The sequence below is a fragment of the Periplaneta americana genome, chromosome 1 (genome assembly GCF_040183065.1).
Source record: "Periplaneta americana isolate PAMFEO1 chromosome 1, P.americana_PAMFEO1_priV1, whole genome shotgun sequence".
Classification (NCBI taxonomy): Eukaryota; Metazoa; Arthropoda; class Insecta; order Blattodea; family Blattidae; genus Periplaneta; species Periplaneta americana.
The window spans coordinates 165,977,674-166,004,835 of NC_091117.1; the positions used below are offsets into that span (position 1 = coordinate 165,977,674).

Consider the following 27,162-nt stretch of genomic DNA (forward strand, 5'->3'; position numbering starts at 1 on the left):
TATTTTGTTCGGATGAAGTTTCTACATATTTGAAGGACACAACTAAAACTCCTACAATCATTTATTATCATAATTCACAGCTCTCTCAAGCTGACTGAGCAGATTGGGAATTCAATCAGTGACTTTCCCGAAACACGCTATGAAATATTTCATATAAAACAGTTTTTATTTCGAAAAGGAAGCAAATACGAGATAAATCGTAATAAACTTTTTTGTTTGATATATATAAAAGAATAATCCCTTGAAATTAATAACATTAGGGGAGAGTTGGATAGTATCGGACATCGGGTAATATCGGACAGTGCGTTTTTTCATCTACCACAAGATGGTAGTACCTGAATGACATGGTTACATTTCTGTGATGTCACATGCAGAAACGTAACCATGTCATTCATGTACTATCATCTGGTGGTAGATGAAAGAAACGCACTGTCCGATATTACCCGATGTCCGATACTACCCAACTCTCCCCTACTTATGGATCAACCTGTATAAGTACATATACAAAGAAGAAGGAGAATAGAAGAAAGGAATGAATATAAAATAACAGAGAAAACAAACAGATGTAGGCGAAAGAAATGGACAAAAGAAATGGAGGTAGACATGAAAGAGGTGACAAAGGAAGAAAGAGAAATGGAGATAAGGTTGGGTGAAGAGAACAACAAGACAAGAAAAAGAAATTGAAGAAAAAGAACCTCAAGGAAATGAGGAGGGAAAATAAAGACATAATTGCATGAGTGAATGAATAGAAATTACAACGCTCACCTGGTATAAGCTGCCCCACCCGGTTAGAAGGCAGTTTGCTCCACTTGCCATTTTGTCTGAAATCTCGAGGGCAGACGTGTGCTTGCCGTCCAAGTTGTATCGGTCATTAACCTGCAAAAGCAAAATCAATTCGTTCAGTATTCTTAAAAGAATTATGTTTCTCAAATTTGTAGGAGGAAAGATCGACAAGAACTTATTCTCATTAGTTGTTTTATTTTAATCCCTTATCAGGGAATTAGTTATAGTTAGTAGTTTACAACTTAAGTAAGTCGTACGTAGATACTCGGCTTGCTCACTGCAAGAGAATGACGCGTTCAGCACGCTTTGTGATTAAAAACGTCTACACTAATTTCTTTCTTTTAGTGGCGGTTGCAGTGTTATTCCTTATTTATGAAAAAATAATTTATTTTCCAAATCACACCCTAATTCTTCGATACAGCTTGTTACAGTGCTTCGCGAAAGACTTACATAATTATATATATATATATATATACTACATTAGAGCATATTTCCTCAGCTGCTATTATGAGGCAGTTTTTGATAAGTTCTCCTTCACTAAATGGCTTCAATTTTTTCAAAAAGTCCCGCAGTTCTATACGAAAGCTTGACAATATCCTCAATATTAGGAAAAAAATAAGCTTCTGGTTCCAAATCTTTAAGTTTCTGTGATCTGACTTCGCCTGGAAATAAACAATCCTGAATACTAACATAACTATTACACTGGACAACAAATTTAAACTTTGTTTCTGTCCTTTAGATGAAACTATGTAATTTTAACTAAATGAGAGATGCTTAGTTCATTTCTGAAAACCAAAATTTTCTAACACATACCATTTTTATGCTATACGCACTTCACTTATTTTCACAAATTTGTTACACTAGTAGCACATAAAGTAACCTTTGTTTGGACAAAATTCACTAATTAAAATGTCTTTTTGATCTTTTACGTTTGTAGACAGCTTCTACAGTCTATTTGATGAGTGACCTACAATATTCAGCCAGCATACTTGCATTCAACCTTCCACTGAAGCACTTTTCGAAGGTAGATATTTCTTGACGAAACTTCTCCCCGTGTTCATTGCTTACAGCACCAAGGTTTCTTTTTGGAAAGAAGTTCAGGTGGCTGTCAAGAAAATGTACTCTCAGTGATTTGTTGCATCTCATAAGGTGAAAGTAGTGCAACATTTCACTAACTTTAATTAAATATTTATTTTGGAGAAACAGTACGTGCTGGACAAAACCTAACTGCAGATTCGTTTTTGCCGTCACAAAATATATTGAATACACATATTTCTATAAAAAGGACAAATTTCATGTTGTACTGTGTTATCAATTAGATTAAAATGTGGTTAACTTATAATGCACACACTAACAATTTACAATTTAACGTTGTTGTTTACATAGTACCTGTGAGTATATGTTCATCATAGTCACTATGGTGGTATTTATTGAAATAGGTACCTTTCAATGTTGTAACGGGAGACGAAGACGACATTGGCACTCATTTATGTCCGTCACTGCTCTTCAAATTTAGAAAACTGGAGCATCCGCAATAATCTCCACTATGCAACTTCTTTATCCACCACAGATTGCACTTGACCCACCGGGAAATAGTACGCTTATAATGATTTTATTTTAAAGGAGTCCATAAAATTTGTTATTGCTCTATGTTGTAAGTTTCTTGGACTGAATTTCTTGTTGATCTTTATGGATTATAAACACAAACGTGACGAAATACATTCCACTTAATCTCTCTGGTGGATATTTTACTATTCGTGTTTTATTTCTACAAATCGTGATTCACTCATTGAACTGATGTTGATTGTAGACGGGTATTTTCGTTGGTTCTTCTTCATTCACTGTCCTCTTTGTGTTGTTGTGTGTGTTTAGTTCGTAGAAACCAGTGGCGACTCGTGATATTTTTTGTATGTAGGATATGAGATTGACGACTGATGACCAAGACATAAACTAATATTAATAATAGTATAATATTAGTAATAATAATAGTATTAATAATAATAGAGCATGAAAAATCAATATAAGTGGCCTATGTTAGTCTTTGACTCACTATTCTGGAACTGGCAATTTATTTGTAGTGAAGTTCGATTCTCCTCCCCTTTTTATTTGCGAAGATGTCTCCTAAGCCATTGAACTGCCCGATATTTACCGATGTTCCGTCGTACGTTTGCGTAATTAATTTCTTGCTACAGTTAAATTCTTCTAAATGATCAAATACAACTTCAGATATTCTTTCGGCTGTCCTGTCATCTGAAAGTCCTGTTAATTCTTGTATTTATTATAGCTTATTTTATTTATTTTTATGTAATTTTGTTTTTTATTCATATTATTTCATTTTAATCATTTATTATTTCGTTTATTATATTTTTTTTTAAATGACCAATGAACTGCATTTAAGAAGGCTACAAGGGTACTTGAAAATTCTTATTGTAGTCTCTGACAGGGTCTCCATCACCCAGAAAGAAGGGTCGTAGTATTAGGATATGCGGTCATATCCTCAAACGCGGTTAAACTCAAGCCATATCCCTCCCTACGCACTCTCCCCTGTGCACTAACTTCACTGCTAGAAAAACCTTTTACTGTAAGATATTTGGATGGTTCCTCGGAAATTATTTCTGCGCTCTGCAGTGGCGACAACTCTCGACAGAAAGTGGAAACTTAAAGGAAATTATTACGTCGGGACGCATTGAAAATCAAAATCTGTAATTAAAATGTTTTCTATCCTCAGAGGCACGAATTGTAGGATCATCCTCATATCCTTCATAGAGGAATCGCCACTGGTAGAAACAAAACATACAATGTCTTTCTGAAATTAAGGTGCCATTTTATGAGTTGCTATGTTAGCAGGACTGTGGAGTTAAATCAACAAACATTTGGACACCATAATTACTTTTATTATATATTTTACCTTGTGTATCAGAGTTTATCAAATTATGTATATTATACATTTTTTATTTCTCGATTTAAAGGATTTAAAAGCAAATGTCAGGTAATCTATGGCGAATCCTCGGGCTCATCTCGCCAAAATACCATTTCGCTATCACCAATCCCATCGACGTTAAATAACCTCGTAGTTCATACAGCGTCGTTAAATAACCAAGTAAAAATAATTGAGTTATAAGAGAAATATATTGTCCGAGATGAGATTCTGTTATCTATTTCTGCATAAAAGCTGTTGGGTTAATTATCTGTACATGAAAAACTTTACATTTTAATCGTCGAGGATGTGTAGAAACTCGTATAATAAGGATGCCTGAAGGTACAATTCGAAGAGGGAATTTAATTTGCAAATAAAATGGTTAGCCTATAGAATTTGAACTCTCTCCTAATGACAAGTTTAATTATCGGACATCTCTTAGTCTGAAGAAATGGTCCGTGCAGTAGGAGAAAAAGGTAATGAAAAAGAAAACGAAGAAAATGATCTCAGTAGGTTATATTCGTTTTATCTTACCTTCACTACAGCAATATCGTTTAGTTTGTTGAAATGGTTATAGCTCTCATGCACTTTGACCTCTGTGGCGTAAGTAATGGACCGGTATGATCCCACTGTCAGCAGGTTTTTGTCTCCTGATACAATCTTAATATCTGATATATCCATACTGAAACAGAGAAGATGCACAAATTTCATAATACGAAATCACTTTGGGTAATGAATCTGTAAAAGAGGGCTGTAAATGTTAACTCCTTAATTTTATTTTATTTTGCATACAGTAGTGTAACTTTTTTTTTTGTTCCTTATTCAAATTTATTCCCAATACTTTTCGATTGCAGCGATATTTTACTACTTAATTAACTTATTATTCCCAGAACATGAATTTTACTAGCAATAGAAAAGTATTGGGAATAAATTTGAATAAGGAACAAAACAAAGTTTCCTTCCCAGGCAGAATTCGAATCACGAAAGTCTTAGTTACCAGTCTATCGTGCTCTGGAGTGAACAAGGCTCTGAAATCAGCTACAAGGGTCGGTCCGGTTTTTTTGCCACTACTGTATCTATTTAGTTTATTTTATGTACACAGAATTTGGCAAGCAATATTGAACTGTGATACAACAAAAGAAAACAATACAAAACCTATTAAATACTTTTGAGACTAATAATAATGTAATAAAAGCCAATATTCAATTAGAATTAGAGTCTGACTGGACGAAAGAGAAGACCTACTGGCCTTAGCTCTGCCAGATCAAATAAATAAATAATAATGATAATAATAATAATAATAATAATAATAATAATAATAATAATAATAATAATAATAATTGTTGTTGTTCTGTATGGTTGTGAATCTTGGACTCTCGCTTTGAGAGAGGAACAGAGATTAAGGGTGTTTGAAAATAAGGTTCTTAGGAGCTAAAAGAGATGAAGTTACAGGAGAATGGAGAAAGTTACACAACACAGAACTGCACGCATTGTATTCTTCACCTGACATAACTAGAAACATTAAATCCAGACGTTTGAGATGGGCTGGGCATATAGCACGTATGGGCGAATCCAGAAATGCATAGAGTGTTAGTTGGGAGGCCGGAAGGAAAAAGAGCTTTGGGGAGGCCGAGACTTAGATGGGAGGATAATATTAAAATGGATTTGAGGGAGGTGGGATATGATGATAGAGACTGGACTAATATTGCACAGGATAGGGACTGATGGCGGTCTTATGTGAGGGCGGCAATGAACCTCCGGGTTCCTTAAAAGCCATTTGTAAGTAAGTAATTATTATTATTAAATACATTAAATAATACTAAACATATTAAATATTAAAAAATAAATTGAACTTAAATGAATTCACCCCTTAGGAGCAACGCTCTATTTTATGTGACATTTTTATCATCATCATCATCATCATCATCATCATCATCATCATCATCATCATCATCATCATCATATCCTTCTCGTATTGGACCCTACAGGATCTGTTACGGTCTCAAGCCAGTGCTTTCGTGGTCTTCCCAATTTCCTCTTTCCTCTTGGTACATAAGTAAGAATCTGTTTAGGCCATCTAGTGCGATCTATCCTTTCGACATGTTTTTTTCCACTGAAGTCGATATTGTTGAATAAAATTAACTATAGGATCCATTTTGAGTTCCTGCAATATGTCCACATTTTTACGGTGTTCCAGCAAAGAGCATCCCGCTGTTCGTCTCATGAACCTAATTTCAGCTGTCGCCAGCCTTTGCTCATCAGCTTTTCTGATTGTCCATGCCTCGCTACCGTAAGTGAGGACCGGTCGAGCTAGTGTCTTATATACCTTTAGCCTTGTATGTTTCTGAACATGGGAGGATTTGAAGACGGCGTTAATTACGCCAGTGATTTTTATAAATTTAGATATTTTGTTTGACATATCATCATCAGTGATGTAAGAGAGGTTATAACCTAAATAGTTAAAGGAATTAACACGTTCAATTAAAGTATTATTTATCATGATCTTACTTGGAATTGGGTTCCCTCCCGAAAATGCCATGACTTTTGTTTTCTCTTTTGAGATTTCCATACTGAAATCTGAGGCGATTATTTGCAAATTATAAATGGCTCTTTGTAAAGCATCTTCTGTTTTAGCGATAATAACCTGATCGTCGGCAAACATTAGTGTATCGAGAACTGTGTTTCGATTAATTTGAATTCCAGCATGATGATTTTGCCTCCATTTTTATTACTACGGTAATTGGAATTATCTCACTTAAGGCCATATATGGATTTTCTTGAGACCTATTGCCTTAGATGTGCTAATGATGGGACTGGTGTGCAGTGTTATCATCTCGTTTTCCAACATCAACTTCAGGTCATACGTATTGACAACGGACAAGAATGAGTACCCTAAGGTAGTAGGATTACAGTTATGAAGTCCAGATATATATACGAAAACAAATTACGAAATAATGCTGTTATGCATAAAATAACTTGGTTATTTACTAGAAATATACGATTGTAAATGGTACACTTTTATAGTATGAGAGAGAAAATATCAATACAATCACATATTCCTGCTGTTGCACTGTGTATACCTAAAGAAAGTCTTTCCGAGACTTTCCCGGATGAAATTTCTGCGTCTGTCGGTAAAGAACGTTCTGTATAGGGTGTAAATGATATAAACTGCGAAAAAATACCGATGATAGAGCATAAACTACTGAACAAAAGAGTCTAATAAAATGTTTCCGTAACTTTTGTAGTTTCCTTAGAAAAAATGTTATCTATGAGTCTAATGTTTTTTTGGAAATGATAGCAGACCGTCATTATTTACTTCGAATCCGCCACGTACATTGCAACTGTGGTGATATGTGGTGATACCACATTGGTGGTCGGGATGAGCCTGATTCCAAACAATGTAAATATTTGAAATTAATCTTTCACAATCCATTATACGCGACAAAATGAATAGTAGTAGGCGTTTAGCACGTGGGGAAATTTGAACGGACTCTGAGAACGCATGCGCAGTAAAGGCATTTAGGTCTCTGGAAGGTTGGAAAAATTAGGGGATCCATTCTACCAGCGGACTAACAGGCTAGGTAGTAATCGACCGAACAGTCTTCGTCTTGCACGTATCCAGCAATGTAACCAGTCAGCTAACAGCTATCAGATAGGTTCGTCTTGTACGTATACTAAAAAAGGTTAAAGCCTTAAGCTCACGCTACACTATGGGTGTGCATGACCTTATAATTGGGCTACCTTAATGTATTATTTTATTCTTCGTACTTTACAAAGCATTCTGATTAAATCCTGGTTCAATATTGAAGTACCGTCAACTGGGGCTGAAGTCCGACAATTTTAAAGTATTTTATAGTGTAGCTTTATAACGTGAATGATACATTTTTATTTTTGGTTGTACTTTGGTGTATATATTTAGTGAACACACTACTGTATAATAGTTTATAATAAACATTGAAATATACTTTACAGAAGCAGATCGTCGTTGTTCCTGCAATAACTCCTATGTACAAAATATGAAATTTTAGGTAGGAAGAAAAAAACACATTTATTCTTCTATGGCAGTAGTGCATAGGAGATTGTGAATTCTTACATTTTTGAAAGAAAGAAATATAATTACATATAGGAGATTTTATTATTTGCTGTATCACTATTTAAGTTATTTAATGGAGCAAAAATCTGAAAATCGATAAATATGTCACATAGGAGTTATTGCAGGAACAACGACGATATGAATACTGTCCGATATCACCTCACGTGTTGGGGTAACGTAGATTTTTTTATGTATCTTTCTCTTATTATGGGATGAATTCGGACACTGAAAAGTGTTTTTTTAATTGATCATCATAAATAAGTATTAGACACATAATAGGCACATTACTCCTGCTCTTCCAGTCAAGTTAAACGACACAATAATTCCTTTTGCTTCCTGTGTTAAAAACCTTGGAGTTTATTTTGATACGCATTTAAACTGGAATAACCAAGTAACCCATATTACCAAAAAAGTGCTTTCCATACTACATTCCTTAAACAGCATTCGAAAATTCCTTCCGCTATCACTCAAGAAAATACTAGTGGAAACACTAGTAATGCCCCACTTCGATTATTGTGATTTTATACTGACTGACTTCAATGTCAACCAGTCGCAAAAATTACAACGTGTTCATAATTCTTGTGTTCGCTTCGTCTGCGATGTCCGTCGCGCTGACCACATTACCCCATCCTTCCAAACTCTAAACTGGCTACGGCTTAACGAACGTAGAAATTTTCATTCTCTTGTTCTCCTTTTCCAAGTCCTTCACACTTCTACACCTACCTACCTTGCCTCCCGTTTCAGTTACCTGTCAGCATATCATAATCTCTTCACACGCACGCAAAATAGCCGCATACTAGCCATACCAACACATGAGACATCATCGTATTCATCATCATACACAATCTAGCTCTCGCGCTTGTGGAATACCCTACCCAGTAACATCAGAGACTGTCGGAATTTAGTAGCGTTCAAAAGCAAGCTTATTAAGTATTTTCTTACTGCGTAGAGTAGGTTTAATTTTTACTTAATCAATAAAAGAAAGCTTCTCTCTTAACTTTTACAATAAACTGTCTAGCTTTTATTAATCAGTTAATCTTTTAGAACTTTGATTTTTATTGCATTTGTAAATTTAATATTAATTGTAATTATAATTGTATTCTTAATATTGTAGTTGTAATTCCCTGGTAGAGCGGAAGAGAAGGCCTGATGGCCTTATCTCTACCAGGTTAAATAAATAAATAAATAAATTACAAATACATAGGTCTAAGTGAAAAGAACATATACAAAGAAATAAAACCATTTTGAAAGTGACACGTAAATTTCTTAAATAACATTATCCTTAAAAAAAAAGCTTCCCTTTCTTTTGTATTAGATTAGGAAGAACTTCTTCAATCTGGTCTCTTGATATCGTGTCCTTATAGGGAACTTCGGGGAACACAAGTATCTTCCTACTGTTCTCATACGACCGCAAGAAATTCACCTCCACATTCTCGGCTCCAACATTCACAGCTAATCCAACGAACTACCGAGTGAGTTGTATCTGATATTCCCGCGCTGTAAATGGATAGCCTCAATTACAGCTCTTAGATCGCCATGCACTAGGTTTCCCTCTCTAGATTGGACACTAAACAGGCTATCCACTAAACTTTTTGGGTGTTTTCTATTTCCTTTTTTTCTAGAGTTGATTTAGCGATTTGGTACAACTCTGATAATTTCCCTTTCTGTATAGTTATAATAGCACTCTCAAGTTTCTTTCCATCTCAATTGCCTTTTGGCTGTACACCAAGCTGCTATTTATAATTATGTGGTATTTCCGAAGTTTGTAGTACCTTGATATACCCTCTCATGTTCGAACATTCCACGACACTAGTAGAAACATAATATCTAATTTTGTACGCTTCTTCGATACTCACCCTGCTGCAAATACGCAGTGTGCAGCCGTCAAGATGTAATCTTGTGAGACGATGACTCCTCCACATAGACCAGTGCCCATGATGAAAACCTATTACAAAACAGTATTATATTTAACTTGAGAGGATAGGTGTGATATCTCTCAATATATTATAAAGATTTTTTTTCACAGTTGTCCCCTGATTTTGTTCATAAAACTCTGAGATTCAGTATCTGGGGTGGGAACTTTCCCCTTTTCTCCTATTCCTACATCCTAGTACTATAAACTTATGCTTAATTGTTCCGACCTCCCTTATTCCAGCCTTCTTAAATCTTCCCTTGTCTTTCAGTTTGTTGCATTTACACTTGATGACAGAAGGTATGGTCAGAGAGTTTCAAGACCGCATCTGGTTAAGGCAGGCCTGCAGAACTGTAGCTCTTGAGAGCGACTGCTTTCTTCCCCTTTCTTACCCCCACCCACCTTTTCTACCTGTGCGTTCACGGCGTTTTAGTTAAGGCTGGTTCACAATAAACCGGAAACGAGAATCGGAACGAAAACTAAAACGGTAAAATTGTTAAAATGTGTACATTTAAATGTGAGCATTCACAATTAACGAAAAGCTTGCCGGAGCCCGGGATCGGGAACTGAGAGTTGGCCAAGTTTCAACTTTGGCGTTCACGTTTCCGATCACAGCTTACTGGATTCATTCTATTGCCATCTAAAAGCTATTTTGTCGTATATGTTGTAGTAAGAAGACCGTGACATAACCTATGCATTATTTTGTTCTGTGCTGTGCATCATGGAGCAAGTTTTATTTGATGAGATTCTAATATTGAGTGTTGAGGAAAATCCTCAAGTTTACGATAAGCGGCGCGCCTCGCATAAAGATGAGAAAATGAAGGAGAATACGTGGCTTTCAATAGCTGTATCTTTGAACACCGATCGTAAGTGAATCATATTTTATTACTGTATTCGTTGTATTACACACTACATATTCATGCTTCAATTCAATAACTACTGTTTTGTTCATTTTTGTTCTATTACAAATGTTTCTTCTCTAATTATTTTACGTTATGGTAGACTTAAAATAGGTTGTGATAATAAAGATGCATGGGCATATTTATAATACCGTACCTAATGAAATGTTTCAGTTGAAATTTCGAAGTTGGTTAACTTGTGTTTATGTTGGCTGCCTTGTACTCATGAGAGAACGCCATTGGTCAATTATACACAGATAACATCAGAATGCGTAATATCGACTTTACATATCGTTATTGACATGCATATCGATATGATATTCGTTTACGTTTTCGGTTTATTGTGATTCAAAAATTTTCATATTCGCGTCCTCTGCTTCTCATTCTGGTTTTCATTCTGGTTCTCGTTCCCGGTTTATTGTGAACCAGACTTTACGCTCGGCTGCATCAACATTCATTCTCGGTGCGGAAGTCGTTCATCCCCAATAGAAGTGGAGTGAGGCTGACGTCATAGTTCCCCTACTTTGCGAGTTCTGCAGGCCTGGGTTAAAGCAAAAGCAAAGTAGGATTTTGTCGCTAAAAACGCCTACCATTCGCCATTCTTGATTAAGCTCTCGTGGGAAGTTTTTACGGAAGTTGTTGGTCATGTCGAAATACGGACTAGGTTTGTTTAATTGCTTTATTTTGCGACAATTTGTCAACTGCATCTGAATGAAGTGAAGGTGATAATGTCAGCAAAACGAATCCAGGATCTAGCGCCGAAAGTTACCCAGTATTCGCTCATGTTGAGGGGAAAATCCCGAAAAAAAACTTCAACTAGCTAACTTGTCCTAACCAGGATTTGAACCCAGGCCCGCTCGTTTCACGGTCAGACGAGCTAAATTTAAACATTATGTTTCGTATGAAGCTTAGGAAAATATCACAATAACTAATACAAGACGAACTACATCACCGCTTGAGTTGTTAGGAAGGAATGTAGACCTACTGTACTTCTACGTAAAAAAAATACTTCGATTCTTATAACTTACATCCATTCAAGTTTCTTTTCTCACCAGTAGTGCTGCCAATTCTAGGGCTATTTGTATCTCATTTTCGTACTCTACCAAAACCACCATATCAGTATTCTACAATACCGCAAATTTAATCACCGCATACAGATCGCACAATCGACCAAAGCGTGCCTTAGTGTACAGACCCGTCACGAGTCCAGCCCTTGCAAAGTCAAGCCAAGCCAACACCGATAGGGCCAGTTCACCCTTCAATAATGAAGTAATTCCGTTTACTGGTCTGAGAAAGATATGCAGTCTTTCTGGGACTAGCTTACCTCTGCTTTTAAGAATGCTGGAATCCAGTTTACATAAGAGAGATATGTAACACCGAGGTAATCAAGTTTACATTAGAGAGCCCTATTACCCCTTTTAATCAAATCTTTTATTTATTAAAGAAAGGTTTGTCGAATGAAGGAATCAACTTACTGTTTATGTCTTCAGTTAAGTAATATCTACCTGATACGGAAAATCTGTTTCTCCGGCTTGGTCGCCACCATTCATTGGTGTTGTTGTGGCTGGCGTCGTTGATGTCGTTGATATCGATGTCGTAGATATCGTTGATATCGATGTCGAGTTCTCTTCTTCCGTTATCACTGAAACTATTAATGTTGTCATATAATTTTCACAAACCCGTCATTGCCTGTCCCCAGTCAGTAATAACAAAGGTTGAGTGTGAGGAGTAACAACCCTGTTAAAAACTTGGGTTCAGCTATCCCGGCTGATAGTGAGGGCCCTTTATTCAGGGTTACAGACTCTGCTGTCTTGTAGTTGGTTTGAAAAAGACTAGAGGAAGAAAACCTTGATAAAAATCACCTGGTCCTCCAGGTTGGTGGTTGATGCACTCCTTATTCATGTGAAAAAAAGAATTACATGCTGAAAATTTCATTAATTACCTTTGTAATAAATTACGTAAAATAGTATATTATTTTGTTTTATTGAGGAATTACTTGTCAATAAGTTTATTACGCACAATATATTTAACTTTATTTCACTCGGTAATTATGTATGGAATTATAGAATGGGGTAGCTCATTTAAATCCAATTTTAATCCACTTTATTTATTACAGAAGAAAATAATTAAAATATGTCTTCATAAACCTATTGATTTTCCATCTCAAAATTTGTTTTTAGACTTTAATGTACTTAACGTAAGACAAATTTATTATATTGTATTAATAAAATTCATACATAAAAATCGAAATAATTTTGAATTGTATTCTCATAGTTATGAAACAAAAGGTATGAATTCTTTAAGATTGAACCAAAATGCAACACTGTTACAGTATTTAATCATAGTAGTAATTTAGGCCCAAGAATATATAACAAATTTATATTTAAATATCCTAATCTTGTCAATTCTAATAGTTCTAGTATTACATTTAAAAAGTTATGTATGGATTTTATAAAAATCGAAAAAATAGTAAATTAAAATTTATATACTATAACTTAATTGCATAGTAGACATAAGACAAATTGTATTGTATACTTATTAATTTCAATTCAAGAATCCGCCCCTGAGCACGAGTTCTCCTCTTTCAGGGGCGAGCTAAAGTTTTTTCTGTATATATTATATGTTATGTTATAATTATTAGCAAAATAATAAATAAATAAATAAAAGACCAATTCAAATAAGCCGAATGAATCAAATGAACAACAAATATGCTACGGAAAAGGACACTGAAAATAGAATCGTGTAACATACAAGGGATACAAAATGAAATGGGAGAAATTACAAGAGAATTGAATCAGATGGAAAAAAGAAGATATTACAGTATTTTCGTGTAATATTTTATAGTCAGCGATGTATGCAAGGAGAGGAAAGGAACTTGCCACCCTACCCCATTATCTCCTGACCTAGTTGTCTCATAAGTTGTGCCTTGTTGGTATCATTTATGAGATTCAGACCTGTCTTTGGACAGTTGACTAAACAACAAAACAACCAAGAGCAATTACAACACAAGATTGAAGCTTCAGTACAGGGAATAAAATTGCTTGTTGAACACGGAGGACATGTCTAGTACTTGAGGTGTTCTTTTTTATTGGGTATTTTACGACGCTGTATCAACATCTAGGTTATTTAGCGCCTGAATGATATGAAGGTGATAATGCCGGTGAAATGAGTCCGGGGTCCAGCACCGAAAGTTACCCAGCATTGCTCGTATTGGGTTGAGGGAAAACCCCGGAAAAAGACCTCAACCAGGTAACTTGCCCCGACCGGGATTTGAACCCGGGCCACCTGGTTTCGCAGCCAGACGCGCTGACCGTTACTCCACAGGTGTGGACCTTGAGGTGTTTATAAATAAAATTTATTTCATTTTATGCCGACTTTAAATTAAAAAGTGTTGCAGTTTTAAAATTTAGCTTTCTTTTGAAAATATTGCACATGAAACGGTATGCTTGGAAAAAGTTTCCGTTTACCATAAAAGTGATGCTTACATTGAACAGGATTTGGGCTGGAGGTATTTCTCATTAGACTGTGCTCCAATTTCTATGAAATAAAAAAAACAATAGGTGAGAATCACGTGATTTCATATTTAAAAGTTCAGCAGTTGTCTTTAGACTAATTCAGTGGTCGTCAGTACTAGCTGAAATGGGTAAAGGATGTTTGGTGTAACATAATATGCCCCTCGTGCAGCAGGCAGACAGAGAGAGAGCATACCCGCCAGCAGTTACGGATGGATCATACTGGAGTCTCTTATCCGCAGGTAAGTGACGCTAGCCCGAGGGTGCTCTGTGCTGATGACCGCTGGACTAATTCTTAACTCGTCCTAGCTGTCAGCTGTCATCAAAAGGGACGTAGGTTTGATCTCCGGCAGATCCTGTGAGATTCATATCCGTCAAAGGGAAAGATTCTCTTATTTCTCGTTAGAGGAAGTGTTGTTATATCGAAAAAATATACATTTTCGTGAATGCACACGTTTTCAGCACTCCCTATTACCAAAAACATGGTTTTGAGCATGCCATTTATTTCTTTGTCTGGAGTCTACAGCAATTTGTATTAAGCTAATGATCGAATCTACTAGTAAATTTATTCGGAAACTAGCCGTACCCGTGCGCTCCGCTGCACCCGTTATAAATAAATATAAAGTAATTACATAATTAAAATAGGACATTTGATCCAGGGAATATTCGTGTTTGATAGAAGGATAAATCGTTTAATATGTTACTTAATTTAAATTATATTCAAATAATTAAAATGGAATCATTTTGATCCAGAGACTACTCATTTGGTGCAATGACAATTCCTTTAACATGTTATTAATTGTTATTACCAATTATTTTTGGAAAAGCGAAAATTAACAGAAAAATTTTGGCTACAGATTTATTATTATGTTTATATTATATTATATTATATTATGTAAAAAGTGTGTTGATAACGGATGTACTCGAATTAGAAAGTTTTTAATTTGTTGTGGGAGCTCTTGAATCTCAGGAGGAACAGCTTTTACAACAGCGCAACATAATCTGCTTGGCTCATTACCCAATTTTTTTGCATTGCATTTATTGCATATATATTTTATGTATTTTAACACGATTCAATTGAGCATAGTTAAAATTTGAATTATAAAATAATGGATTGCTAAGCTAACGTACTATTACTGCATACTAAATCAATACACTCTCGTTGTTCGTTAATTCTCTGAGATAAAAATGAATATGTTCATAAACATTATTTTAAGAAATACAGGAAATGAATATACAGAATAACCTATCAAGTTTTCTGTGCATAAGAAGCTATTTTAATCTTACCTGTCCTCAATTCACTCAAGTTACTGTAATAACATTATAGCATTATGTCCATCCACAGAAGCTACACTTTCCAATGATGAAATAATAATTAATTATACAAATCGGTTAATTTAGCTTCCTATATTGCTTCATAGAAACACAGAAACATTGTCTGTAGGCTATGTTTCATAGCTTTCGATTGTTGTCTCCAAGGCCCCTTATAGACGAAGTCATTTGTTTATTTCATTACACTGCCTTAGATGGCAGTTATTTTAATTTTGAAACTCATTTATCTCATTAAATATGAGTCCTATCAACATTTTTCAAAGAATAAAACTTATCGGAAATCATTTTTAAAAAACCTTTGTTATGTAACATTTTTTACAAAAATCAGTAATAAGCGAGATATTTCGATTTATTTAATTCAGGCCCCCTTATAACCTCCCTTTTAAATAAAGTATTTTGAATGCCATATAGCCTAAAATCTAAGTTACAACGAACTTAATTTATATTCCAATTTTCATATAAATCGGTTCAGCCATTATCGCGTGAAAAGGTAACAAACATACAGACAGACATACAAACAAAAATTTCAAAAATGCGATTTTCGGTTTCAGGGTGGTTAATTATATATTTAGGACCAATTATTTTTTGGAAAATCGAAAATTGCCAGAAAAATTTCGGCTACAGATTTATTATTAGTATAGATGAAGCACATTAAATATGACGATCTTAATAAAAGTGTAATGGGTCTTAATTTGAAGTTTAAAACATAACTGTCATCTAATCCAATACAATGCCAAAGTTTACATGATTTATTTTGCATTACTTAATATACACGAAATGTCATACCATTTAATTATCACATAAAAATTTTAATATTGTTGTTTCGATGTTTCTAACTGAGATAGTGGATGCCAAAATTCATGAAAAATCCGATAGGTAGCATCGCAGTTTGGATGTAACCATAGCTACGAGCACAAACATCAATTTGTGAAATGGCGAACAAAGGGGGATTGACTGTTGAACACAAGGCGAAAGTTATTCTGTGTTGTGAGTAAACAAAACGTTCGATTATGGGCTAGGGAACCTCCTCACATGCTGCATGAAAAAGAAATGTTTGGGGGAAAAGTTTCTGCATGGGCCGCAATTTCGATTCACGGAATCATCGGTCCAATTTTCTTCGATGAAACTGTCAACCAAGTTCGATACAAAACCATGTTGGAAAGCAGTTTTATCCCCCATCTCATGGCAAAAGGTCTCACTATGGAAACTCAGTGGTTCATGCAGGATGGAGTCCGTCTACACACTGCAAACACCGTTCTGGATTACCTGCACGACATGTTTGATCTTCGTGTGATGTCACATCGACATGGGTGCGGCAAAATGTGGCCGCCTCATAGACCGGACATTAATCCGTGCGATTTCTTTTTATGGGGATTCCTTAAAGAGAAAGTGTACCAAAGGAGGCCAGAAAATGTGGTGCAGCTCAGAGTCCTTCTAGTGGAGCTGTGCCGTGCGCTATCTGAAGACTTGTGTCGAAAAGTGGTGACGAATGTAAGGGTTCGTTTGCAAGAGGTTGTGAGGCAAAACGGCGGTCATATGGAACATGTTCTGCATTAGAGATGAAATTCCAAATCTTAATTATTAATTCTGTATAATTTTGTAAAGCTTTAATGCAAATCAATAGAGATTAAGTGTAAAATAAATGGTATGACATTTCATGTGCCACCCTGTAAATTCATATGCAGGACGGGTTACTCAATATCTACGCAAAAACCTTTGGCTAAGTGAAGTTGATTATTATACAGCCAATACAAAATTATTTCTACTTTTCATTGTAAATTCAGTTAAAATGTCCACTCCTGAAACTATAACAGAGCAGGGCTGAGAGATGTTGGAGAACGAGTTACAGCGGGCTCATTGTCTATAGTAATGGCACAAGAGGTCCGAGATTTGCCAATAAATCCACGAGCGAAGCGAGTGGATTTATTTGGGAAATCTCAGACCTCGAGTGACATTTATTAGGACTATTTCTTGAATAAAATAAAAACGTAAATAATATATCCCTAAAATTCGCTCACAAAATGTTAATAATTGTATATTTATTAATACTTAACCTATTTAGACATTGTGAAGTCGAAATAGATGAGTAACGAACTAACGATTACTTCAATAAAGAAATTGAATGTTATTACCAATTGAGAAAAGCGAAATACAGGTTTAAAAATGTTAATTACATGTACTGTGCTTTTCCCTTGTTATAACAGAAATACATTTTCATTATCTGCTGAAATCATAATTTAATTTAAACATTTTATAGTATAATTACAAATAACATTATTAACACATTAATTAAATGAGCAATTGTTATGAAGGAGTGTCATTTTCTTTAGATACAGTGGACATGGAATTAGAAGATAAAGATGCAGATGTGGAAGTAGGATTTCACTCTTTATTTAGTACAATGGATTCATGCTCATTGATTTACGTGGAAACAGTTGACGACACTGACTAAACAAAAGAACGACCATGCGATAAATTGACAGTGATAAATCGAGCTGCAGAAATTATCGCAATGTATGACTTTTATTGTTTTGAATTCAAAATTTCATTACACTTCATAGGCCGAAAATAGAATGACGTCATATAAATGAAATAGTCATCTTAAACTCATTTTTAAGCTTGGACGAATCACTGAAGAAAGGTATTAAGTATTTACAATTAAAAGGAAAGGTTTTCAATATACCGCTAATATATTTTAACATTCATATAACTTCTAAATTTTAATTTTCATGACTGTAAAATAAATATTAGAAATTATTACGATACACAAAAAAAATTCATGGCATATATTTCTGAAAAATTAATTACATAAATATACGTACATGCACCATGAAATTAATAAATTAAGTTAAACATCTTAAATGTTAGGTTATAGATCATGCGTTTGTATATAATCCAGTAAGCGAAAGTCAATGTCCTTTTCAGGGTTTACATTAATTCAGATACGTATTTTGAAAAAATAAATAAATGAATAAATAAATAGATAAATAAATAAATTAGTACAGACGGCAGTATAATTCGCAACATAGTACTAAGACTGAATTAATACGAAGAGCTTAAAATGTTACAGTATAAAGTGCTTGTAATCTTTTAACATCATTCCTTCAGAATGCTTTCGTTTCCCTGTCATTTTTATTCAGGAGTACAAACATTTCGTGTAATATTTGAATAGCCTATGGAATGTTAAACAAATTAAAACATACTTATAGATAATTACATTTTCAGTAATGATACATTTCATCTTCTTACCAGAACATGTGATTTGAAGCAACGAGAAAATCAGAAGTAGTCGAGAATCCATTCTGGATGAGTTGATGCGCACAACCGACTGCGAACGTATACAAGAACAAAATGGTTGAAAATATCGACTTGTGTTTATCTAATCGCCTCTTATCTGCTTACGTCGGGATTTATTAAAATCATGAGGCGATGACTTTTTATTAAACACATTTCGGTATAACAAAATTAGAAATGCTCTCACATTGCTAACTTATGCAGCAAAAAAGGAAGGGAAACGTTTTGAGAGTAATAGGGATAGTGTAAAGTATTTATTTCACATAAAGGTATCTGTAGGTCTGGACTCATTTGTTACATAGATTATGAACCTTGAAAACTAGCTTGTATGATTTCAAACTCTACACGTCACAGTATCGTCATGATATACGGTGGATAAATATTATGAGACAGGGGATTTCTGAAGATGTGTTATCTCTTCGTTTATCATGATTCATAGCACAAAATTTGCCTTTTATGAATCTCAAAAGGATAAGTGTCTTTTGCAACGATGCCATATCTCAAATTTACGTTACATAATATAATTAAATTTTCATGTGACCACTTACGTTGAATCTAAGAATGACGTCATGGTTGATCGACGACGTCTTGGTCACCTGACTGTTCGTCATTCACACATATTAAGCCGGCAATGTAGACTAATTTACGGACAGAGTCGTTGTCCAGGGTGCGCCATAGAAGGCTGCTCTATGCTATAGCAGAGATGAGATGAAATGAGGTGGGGTGGGGTGGGATGGGATGGGATGAGAATGCCACAGGGGAACCTGAGTTTCTTGAGGACACTTCTAACTTCTGTGTTACCTAGAACGCAGACTTGTCCTGCATAAGTCATAAATCGAAGGTTCGCCGGGGATCGAACATATGTCGTTAGTATGTTTTGTGAATAGACTCTCCAAGTATGTAAAGTTAGAAACGTGTTCTGTTATCTTTTTATGTTTTGTGAATAGACTCTCCAAGTATGTAAAGTTAGAAGCGTGTTTCATTATCGTTGTATGTTTTGTGAATAGACTCTCCAACTATGTAAAGTTAGAAACGTGTTCCATTATCTTTGTATGTTTTGTGAATAGACTCTCCAAGTATGTAAAGTTAGAAGCGTGTTCCATTATCGTTATATGTTTTGTGAATAGACTCTCCAACTATGTAAAGTTAGATACGTGTTCCATTATCTTTGTATGTTTTGTGAATAGACTCTCCAAGTATGTAAAGTTAGAAACGTGTTCCATTATCTTTGTATGTTTTGTGAATAGACTCTCCAAGTATGTAAAGTTAGAAACGTGTTCTACTATCTTTGTATATTTTGTGAATAGACTCTCCAAGCATTTAAAGTTAGAAACGTGTTCTGTTATTTTTGTATGTTTTGTGAATAGACTCTTCAAATATGTAAAACTAGAAACGTGTCCTGTTATCTTTGTATGTTTTGTGAATAGACTCTCCAAAATTTGTAACGTTAGAAACGTGTTCTGTTATCTTTGTATGTTTCGTGAATAGACTCTCCAATTACGTAAAGTTAGAAACGTGTTCTGTTATCTTTGTATGTTTCGTGAATATACTCTCCAAGTATGTGAAGTTAGAAACGTGTTCCATTATCTTTGTATGTTTTGTGAATAGACTCTCCAAATATGTAAAGTTAGAAACGTGTTCCATTATCTTTGTATGTTTTGTAAATAGACTGTCCAAATATGTAAAGTTAGAAACGTGTTCCATTATCTTTGTATGTTTCGTGAATAGACTCTCCAAGTATGTGAAGTTAGAAACGTGTTCCATTATCTTTGTATGTTTTGTGAATAGACTCTCCAACTATGTAAAGTTAGAAACGTGTTCCATTATCTTTGTATGTTTTGTGAATAGACTCTCCAAGTATGTAAAGTTAGAAGCGTGTTCCATTATCGTTATATGTTTTGTGAATAGACTCTCCAACTATGTAAAGTTAGATACGTGTTCCATTATCTTTGTATGTTTTGTGAATAGACTCTCCAAGTATGTAAAGTTAGAAACGTGTTCCATTATCTTTGTATGTTTTGTGAATAGACTCTCCAAGTATGTAAAGTTAGAAACGTGTTCTACTATCTTTGTATATTTTATGAATAGACTCTCCAAGCATTTAAAGTTAGAAACGTGTTCTGTTATTTTTGTATGTTTTGTGAATAGACTCTTCAAATATGTAAAACTAGAAACGTGTCCTGTTATCTTTGTATGTTTTGTGAATAGACTCTCCAAAATTTGTAACGTTAGAAACGTGTTCTGTTATCTTTGTATGTTTCGTGAATAGACTCTCCAATTACGTAAAGTTAGAAACGTGTTCTGTTATCTTTGTATGTTTCGTGAATATACTCTCCAAGTATGTGAAGTTAGAAACGTGTTCCATTATCTTTGTATGTTTTGTGAATAGACTCTCCAAATATGTAAAGTTAGAAACGTGTTCCATTATCTTTGTATGTTTTGTAAATAGACTGTCCAAATATGTAAAGTTAGAAACGTGTTCCATTATCTTTGTATGTTTCGTGAATAGACTCTCCAAGTATGTGAAGTTAGAAACGTGTTCTGTTATCTTTGTATGTTTTGTGAATAGTCTCTCCAAGTATGTGAAGTTAGAAACGTGTTCCATTATCGTTGTATGTTTTGTGAATAGACTCTCGAAGTATGTAAAGTTGGAAACGTGTTCCAATATCTTTCCATGTTTTGTGAATAGACTCTTCAAATATGTGAAGTTGGAAACGTGTTTTATTATCTTTGTATGTTTTGTGAATAGACTCTGCAAGTATGTAAAGTTAGAAACGTGTTCTATTATCCGTGTTCCATTATCTTTGCTTCTATTTACATTTTTACTCGTATGTTTTCCCACACATTGTCATTGATTTAGATTTCCAGGTAAATATTTTCATGATGTACAGTTTCCCTGGAAAAGGATGAGACGATTGAATATTCTTAAGTCTCAGATGTAAGACACTGCGCATGATCGGAGACCAGAGCACTGATACACAAGCTAACGAATATTGAGTTACTTAAATTCAGGCTATTTGGTTTGTTACTAGCATCGTTCCGAAATTCACTTCAAAAACTGCAAAAAATATGATAATATTACGTAAATAAAACATAAATATATACATAAATCGTGTAGTTAAATCGACAATGGACCTTCATGACTACATCGACACCCGCACAGAAAGGAAAGCTTTCATGTCGTTTCAATAGCTCAGACGGTAAGACTTCTGCGTGTTGTGTAGAAGAGTGCGAGTTCGATTCTTAGTCTACACAACGATTTGTTTTGTCTAAATAACGTTGAAATAGCTAAGTAACGTTGAAATAGAGTTTTACAAAGTCCTGAGATTAAGTGTTAATGATCGCAAACAATACAAAATTACAAGTTATAATATTATAAACGTTAATCTAATAAATGCATTTATACACACACATATACAATGTAAATGCATATGTATATTAAAAACTAACGATTAAAATTAAATTAGAAAATATATATAATAATAGACAAACTTTTACAAAGGTTTAGAGTCCTTAGGCTATGTCATTTGTTGAGTAATTATTACAATATTTTATTAATAGCTTTCCCATATGTGTAAGAAATGCACTCGCACAAAAGATTTTTTGTTAAAAGTATGGCTTTGGATTATTTCATTCTCACACCTTCAGTTAATTTTAACTATTTTATCTACGTGTTTGCAATAGTGTTTAATTTAATGTGCATTCAATTTTATTCATGTTATGATTGAATCAAAAAGCACTGTTGCAGTTATTGACTAATTACATATATTAATACTAATTATTAAATGCATCTGTTAAGTAACCAATTGCAGTATCTTTCGCAAAATCTTGAATGTTTCAGTTGTGAATAATATTTCTGTACTATATACTATAATACATTAAACGAATTTGCAATAGATTTGGGATCCTCTACTTTATAATCACTGGTTTCAATGAAAAAATATTTTCTTTCTTAGGATATCTACAAGTTTAAAATCAATAATATTTCGAATAGGTTTAATTGCATTATCTGAATTTTGTACTTTTCTATTCAAATATATTCTATTTCCCTCTTTCATAATTTTTGATAAATTACACTGTACTTTTTGCAGTATTTAAGAACATGAGGATCATTACATTGCAACTCATTACATATAGATTCTTCTTTTTAATACATGAGATTTTGAAGTCCTGCGTTATCTACATGTTTCTACTTTTGCATTTTTTCACAACATTGAGTGGAGAACATCCACTGAAGTGATTATGAAATTAAGTGAAAAATTCAATGCATTTACTTTTAATATCAGTAGTACCAATATCATATATGTTTTTCCAAGATTCATTTTGTAGACATAAATGCAAATAATCACTAGATACAGCATTTATGATCCTTTCTTAGTTTTTAAATTCATATTTTCAAATTGTTCAGTGACATTGGAAACACTTAGGATTTGTTTATCATGTTCAGACAAGCCATTGATTATAGGTTCTGTCGAATAGGAATTCAGTCTAATTCTGTGTACAAAACATTTATCAATGGCTGTGCTATTTCAGCTTAGATTTAATTTGATTAGTTTCGCAACAATTGGACTTCCTGTTATATCCTGTTATTTAGATATTTAATTTAGGGTTGATTTATTAACTCTTACTATGCCAGATGCCTCTTATTTCAATAATTCTATATCACGTTAAATAGTCATTGTCTACACTAAAGTATTATCGTCATCCCTCATTTCTCATCGTAATGGCGAACCGACGTGACATGAGACAGCGAGTTATAGCTCTAGTTGGGGCTGGATATGGGGCTAGATCTGCTGGCCGTTTGGTCGGTGTTCCTGGAAGTACAGCCGCGAGGTGGGTTCATCGTTACCAAAATTTAGGGGAGGTCGAAAATCGCCCTATTCCTGGGCGTCCGCGGATTTCTTGATTGGAAGAGGATGCTCTCTTATTCGAGACAGTTCGACAGGACCCCTTTCTGACTGCTAACGAAATAAGAGCAACATCTAACTTTCCCGGCTCTTCACAGACTGTGATCAGCAGGTTGAGGAACCGCGGTATTAGGAGCCGGAGGGCTGCGCAAATGGAAATATTGGGGGAAGCACAAGCTGTCGACCGTCTTGCCTTCGCTACCAATCGAGTGGATTTCGATTGGAGAAATGTAATTTTCTCCGACGAAACAACCATCTCGAGTGATTACGAAGGTCCTGTCCGTGTCTATCGTGAGGATGGTCTCCGACATGACCAGCGCTATGTGCACCTTCGTGAAAGATCGGGGCTCTTTAGCATATCGTGTTGGGGGTGGATGTCTTACGATGGACCTGGCGTTATAGAAAGCATCGATGGCTGGCTTAATGCGGGAACTTACGAGCACATTCTGGAAAATATATTCCTTCCCTTCGCCCGAGAACGTTTTCCCGAAGGAACATTGCTGTTCCAGCAGGATAACCATCTCGTGCACTATGCTGCAAGCATTCAAAGATGGTTTCAAAGGAGATTCGAGATCGAAATCATTAATTGGCCTCCGAAGCCACCTGATTTGAATGTCATCGAAAATTTATGAGCGGAATTGAAAAAGAGAAGGATAGCCACCTATGCCCACCGACGCCCTCGAAATCGAGACGAATTGTGGGATCTAGTTGTTGACACCTGGGAAGATCTCGCCGGGGATCTGAACTTTTTCCACAATCTCGTGACATCCATGCCGTATCGACTTAGAGCTGTAATAGAAGCTGATGACATGTGGACAAGATTTTAAGTTAGCAGGTCTCTTTTTGTTTTTTTATGATTTTTGTTTCAGGAAGAATACTTTTAACTTCCTATTAAGATTTATTTTTTTTGACGAGTTTGAGCCCACTTGTAAGACCCAGAAATTGGGCATAAATTATTCCATATTTTTCTACAAATTAGACAGCCGAGGAACTCTGAACAAATTAATTACACCTCCATTAAAAAAATTACCCGGGATCGAACACGAGACGTTTCGGTTATACAGTGGAACCGACATGCTACTATATGAGCTACCGAGACAAGACAGTGACAGCAGCAGTCCAGAATGTAGATCCCTTAGCAGGCATTTGCCATTCGGTACAGTGAAGCAATGATATTTTGTGACTCGAGCTATGTTGTGAAATCCTGGCCTTAAATGGCAGTCTTCTTCGTGATCCTTATTCTGGTCCTTGTCCTTGTTGTGGTCCTTGTAACAATTCTTGTACTATTTGTCATGGTATGTATCGTTACGTCGATATCGAGTGAACAGCGCTGTAGAACTTTAACTTCCGACGACCAAGAATCGTCTCATTCTTTTTAAGGGTAACTGTACGTATTTTTTATTTTGTGTACTTGGTATACTGCAATTAAATTTTACAGTTCTACAGTATTATACTATTCATATTATTTGTAATGTAATGCCTTCTGAGGGATTTATGGACAAAGCCGGTGAGTCAGGTTCGCTTCACTTACTTAGCTTCCCTCTGCGACTCATTCAACTTTTATCCATTATCATTATCGACTCTCATGCCCTCCGTAGTTTGTTTTGAAATAAAGATATAGTTACTTAAAGTGCGTAATTTGTGGATGAATGTATTCGTGAATAAGTCTGATTGTTTATAAATAAATGCTTAATAATATATACTTTTAAAGGCAATGTAATTTAATTCTGGAGAGTTTGGGAATGATATCTATGGGAAGAGATGGATAAAGTACACATAAGTTCAATATTTCCGAATAATCAGATTCCTTTTGGCGATATCATTCCATTATCTTGAATATTTAATATCATGTCACGGCCTCGAATATTGTCACTAGTTAAAATAAGTCGTATGTTAGTTAAATGTATGTATGACAGTCACAAACCAATTAGAAAGTTCAATTAATTACAATGTAGTTCAGAAAATACTTAAAAATCATGCTACAGGTTGAAGTATGTTTGAAGTTTTATTCGGAAAAGCAAATATCAAACGCTTCGTTCCAAGATTACATTTATGTACTGAATATGTTGCTTTTTGGGAGGAGGAAGAAGTTACGTTCAGCGATGTAGCTGGTGGTCTAAAGCGTTATGCCTTAGGCTAGCGTTCGGAATGAGTGTAGTTCGAGTCTTCATAGGAAAGAAACGTTCTCGTGAAATTTTAGACAGTGTGTGGGACTGATGCCTACCCAACAACGTAGTATATTTGAGAAGCTACGGTAGGTAGCGAAATCTGGTTTTGAAAACCAGCCATAATGGCTGCTAGGATTATCATCATGCTAATCATATAATATCCACGTACTAGTTGGATGATCGATAACCTCTATTGAAACATTTGGATTTGAGGCCAACAGTCGGCTTGTGATCCTCTGTGAGCTGTCACGCAACAGATTTGTTTCTTCGGAGAAGTTACAGGCTATATTGAGAATAGAATCTTTAACGTGCAAATCTGGCTTTCAGGTAGAAGCTCCCTGTGAAGCAGGCTTGAATAATTTCAAGGGAAAAGTTGTTCCGGAGCCCACTACCACCACAAGCAATGCCCACGTACCACATGGTCCAAGTTCGGTAGCCGCAGCCGACTCTTCGTTGGACTCGAGCCCGAAATATGACAAAGAAACGGAAATGATGATGATGATGATGATGATGATGATGATAATGGTGAAGGAAGTGTAATTATTATAGCGAAATGAGTCCGAGATCCAACGCCGAAAGTTACTCAGCAATTCTGCTTCAATTTGTTAATGGACAACCTGGATAAAAACTTCAACTAGGTAACTTGTCCTAACCAGGATTTGAATCCCGACTCGATCGTTTCACGGTCAGACATGTTACCTATTACTTTACAACTGTGGACTCTGTATTGTCTCAGCTGTGACCCTGCGCCGTGCTGACCGCATGACCGCAATACTCTTGCCTAGTGCTGGTCAAAAATAATACACTCCCCTACATCGCAATCAATTGTAAATCGATTCCAAAGTAGGAAGTAAACCACGACGAAGAACGTGTAAATAATAATTTATAGCCTATGCCATGGATGGGAAACTCATTCAATAATAGGCTACAGAAAACATTTTAGAAATATCCTTTGTAGCAGAAGAAGGTTAAAAAATCGGGGTAGTCTGTATTAGAGACACAGCCTCAAGTATTATATGTGAATACGTCTCTTGGAATGGGATATTAAATGTAAGTTATAAGAATGAAGAAATGTACTCAAGTTTACTAGTTAAGTATAATTTTATTTATAACAGGTCGCCATATTGTATTCATTGAGAGGAAACTTGTCAGTTGCTATACCAACCATCGTGCTCTATCGTTTGCTACCCATTACTTATACGCCAGCTCCCATTTACGCTGCTTATGCCTCGAAATTGTGAATTTTCCCTCTTCACTCAAATATTCTTGAATTCTTTCCATTTAACTTGTCGACTGCTGATTGTTGCTCAATTAAGATTGTAGCCTATTTCATTACAAATCGTTT

At 35.1% G+C, this 27,162-nt stretch overlaps 1 protein-coding gene across 1 annotated transcript in view; it reads right to left on the reverse strand.

Moving 5' to 3' along the window:
- LOC138703415 (serine protease 1-like) overlaps positions 1-18,824 on the reverse strand; it is a 30,726-nt gene extending 11,902 nt beyond the window's left edge. The window contains exons 1-5 of the mRNA XM_069831256.1: positions 18,698-18,824; positions 12,110-12,252; positions 9,650-9,738; positions 4,235-4,382; positions 766-876 (exon numbers count right to left, since the gene is read on the reverse strand). Of these exons, the coding sequence (XP_069687357.1) occupies positions 766-876; positions 4,235-4,382; positions 9,650-9,738; positions 12,110-12,252; positions 18,698-18,749 (543 nt within the window). The 5' untranslated portion in view covers positions 18,750-18,824. The remainder of the gene's footprint in view (positions 1-765; positions 877-4,234; positions 4,383-9,649; positions 9,739-12,109; positions 12,253-18,697) is intronic.
- Between the last annotated feature and the right edge of the window lie 8,338 nt (positions 18,825-27,162).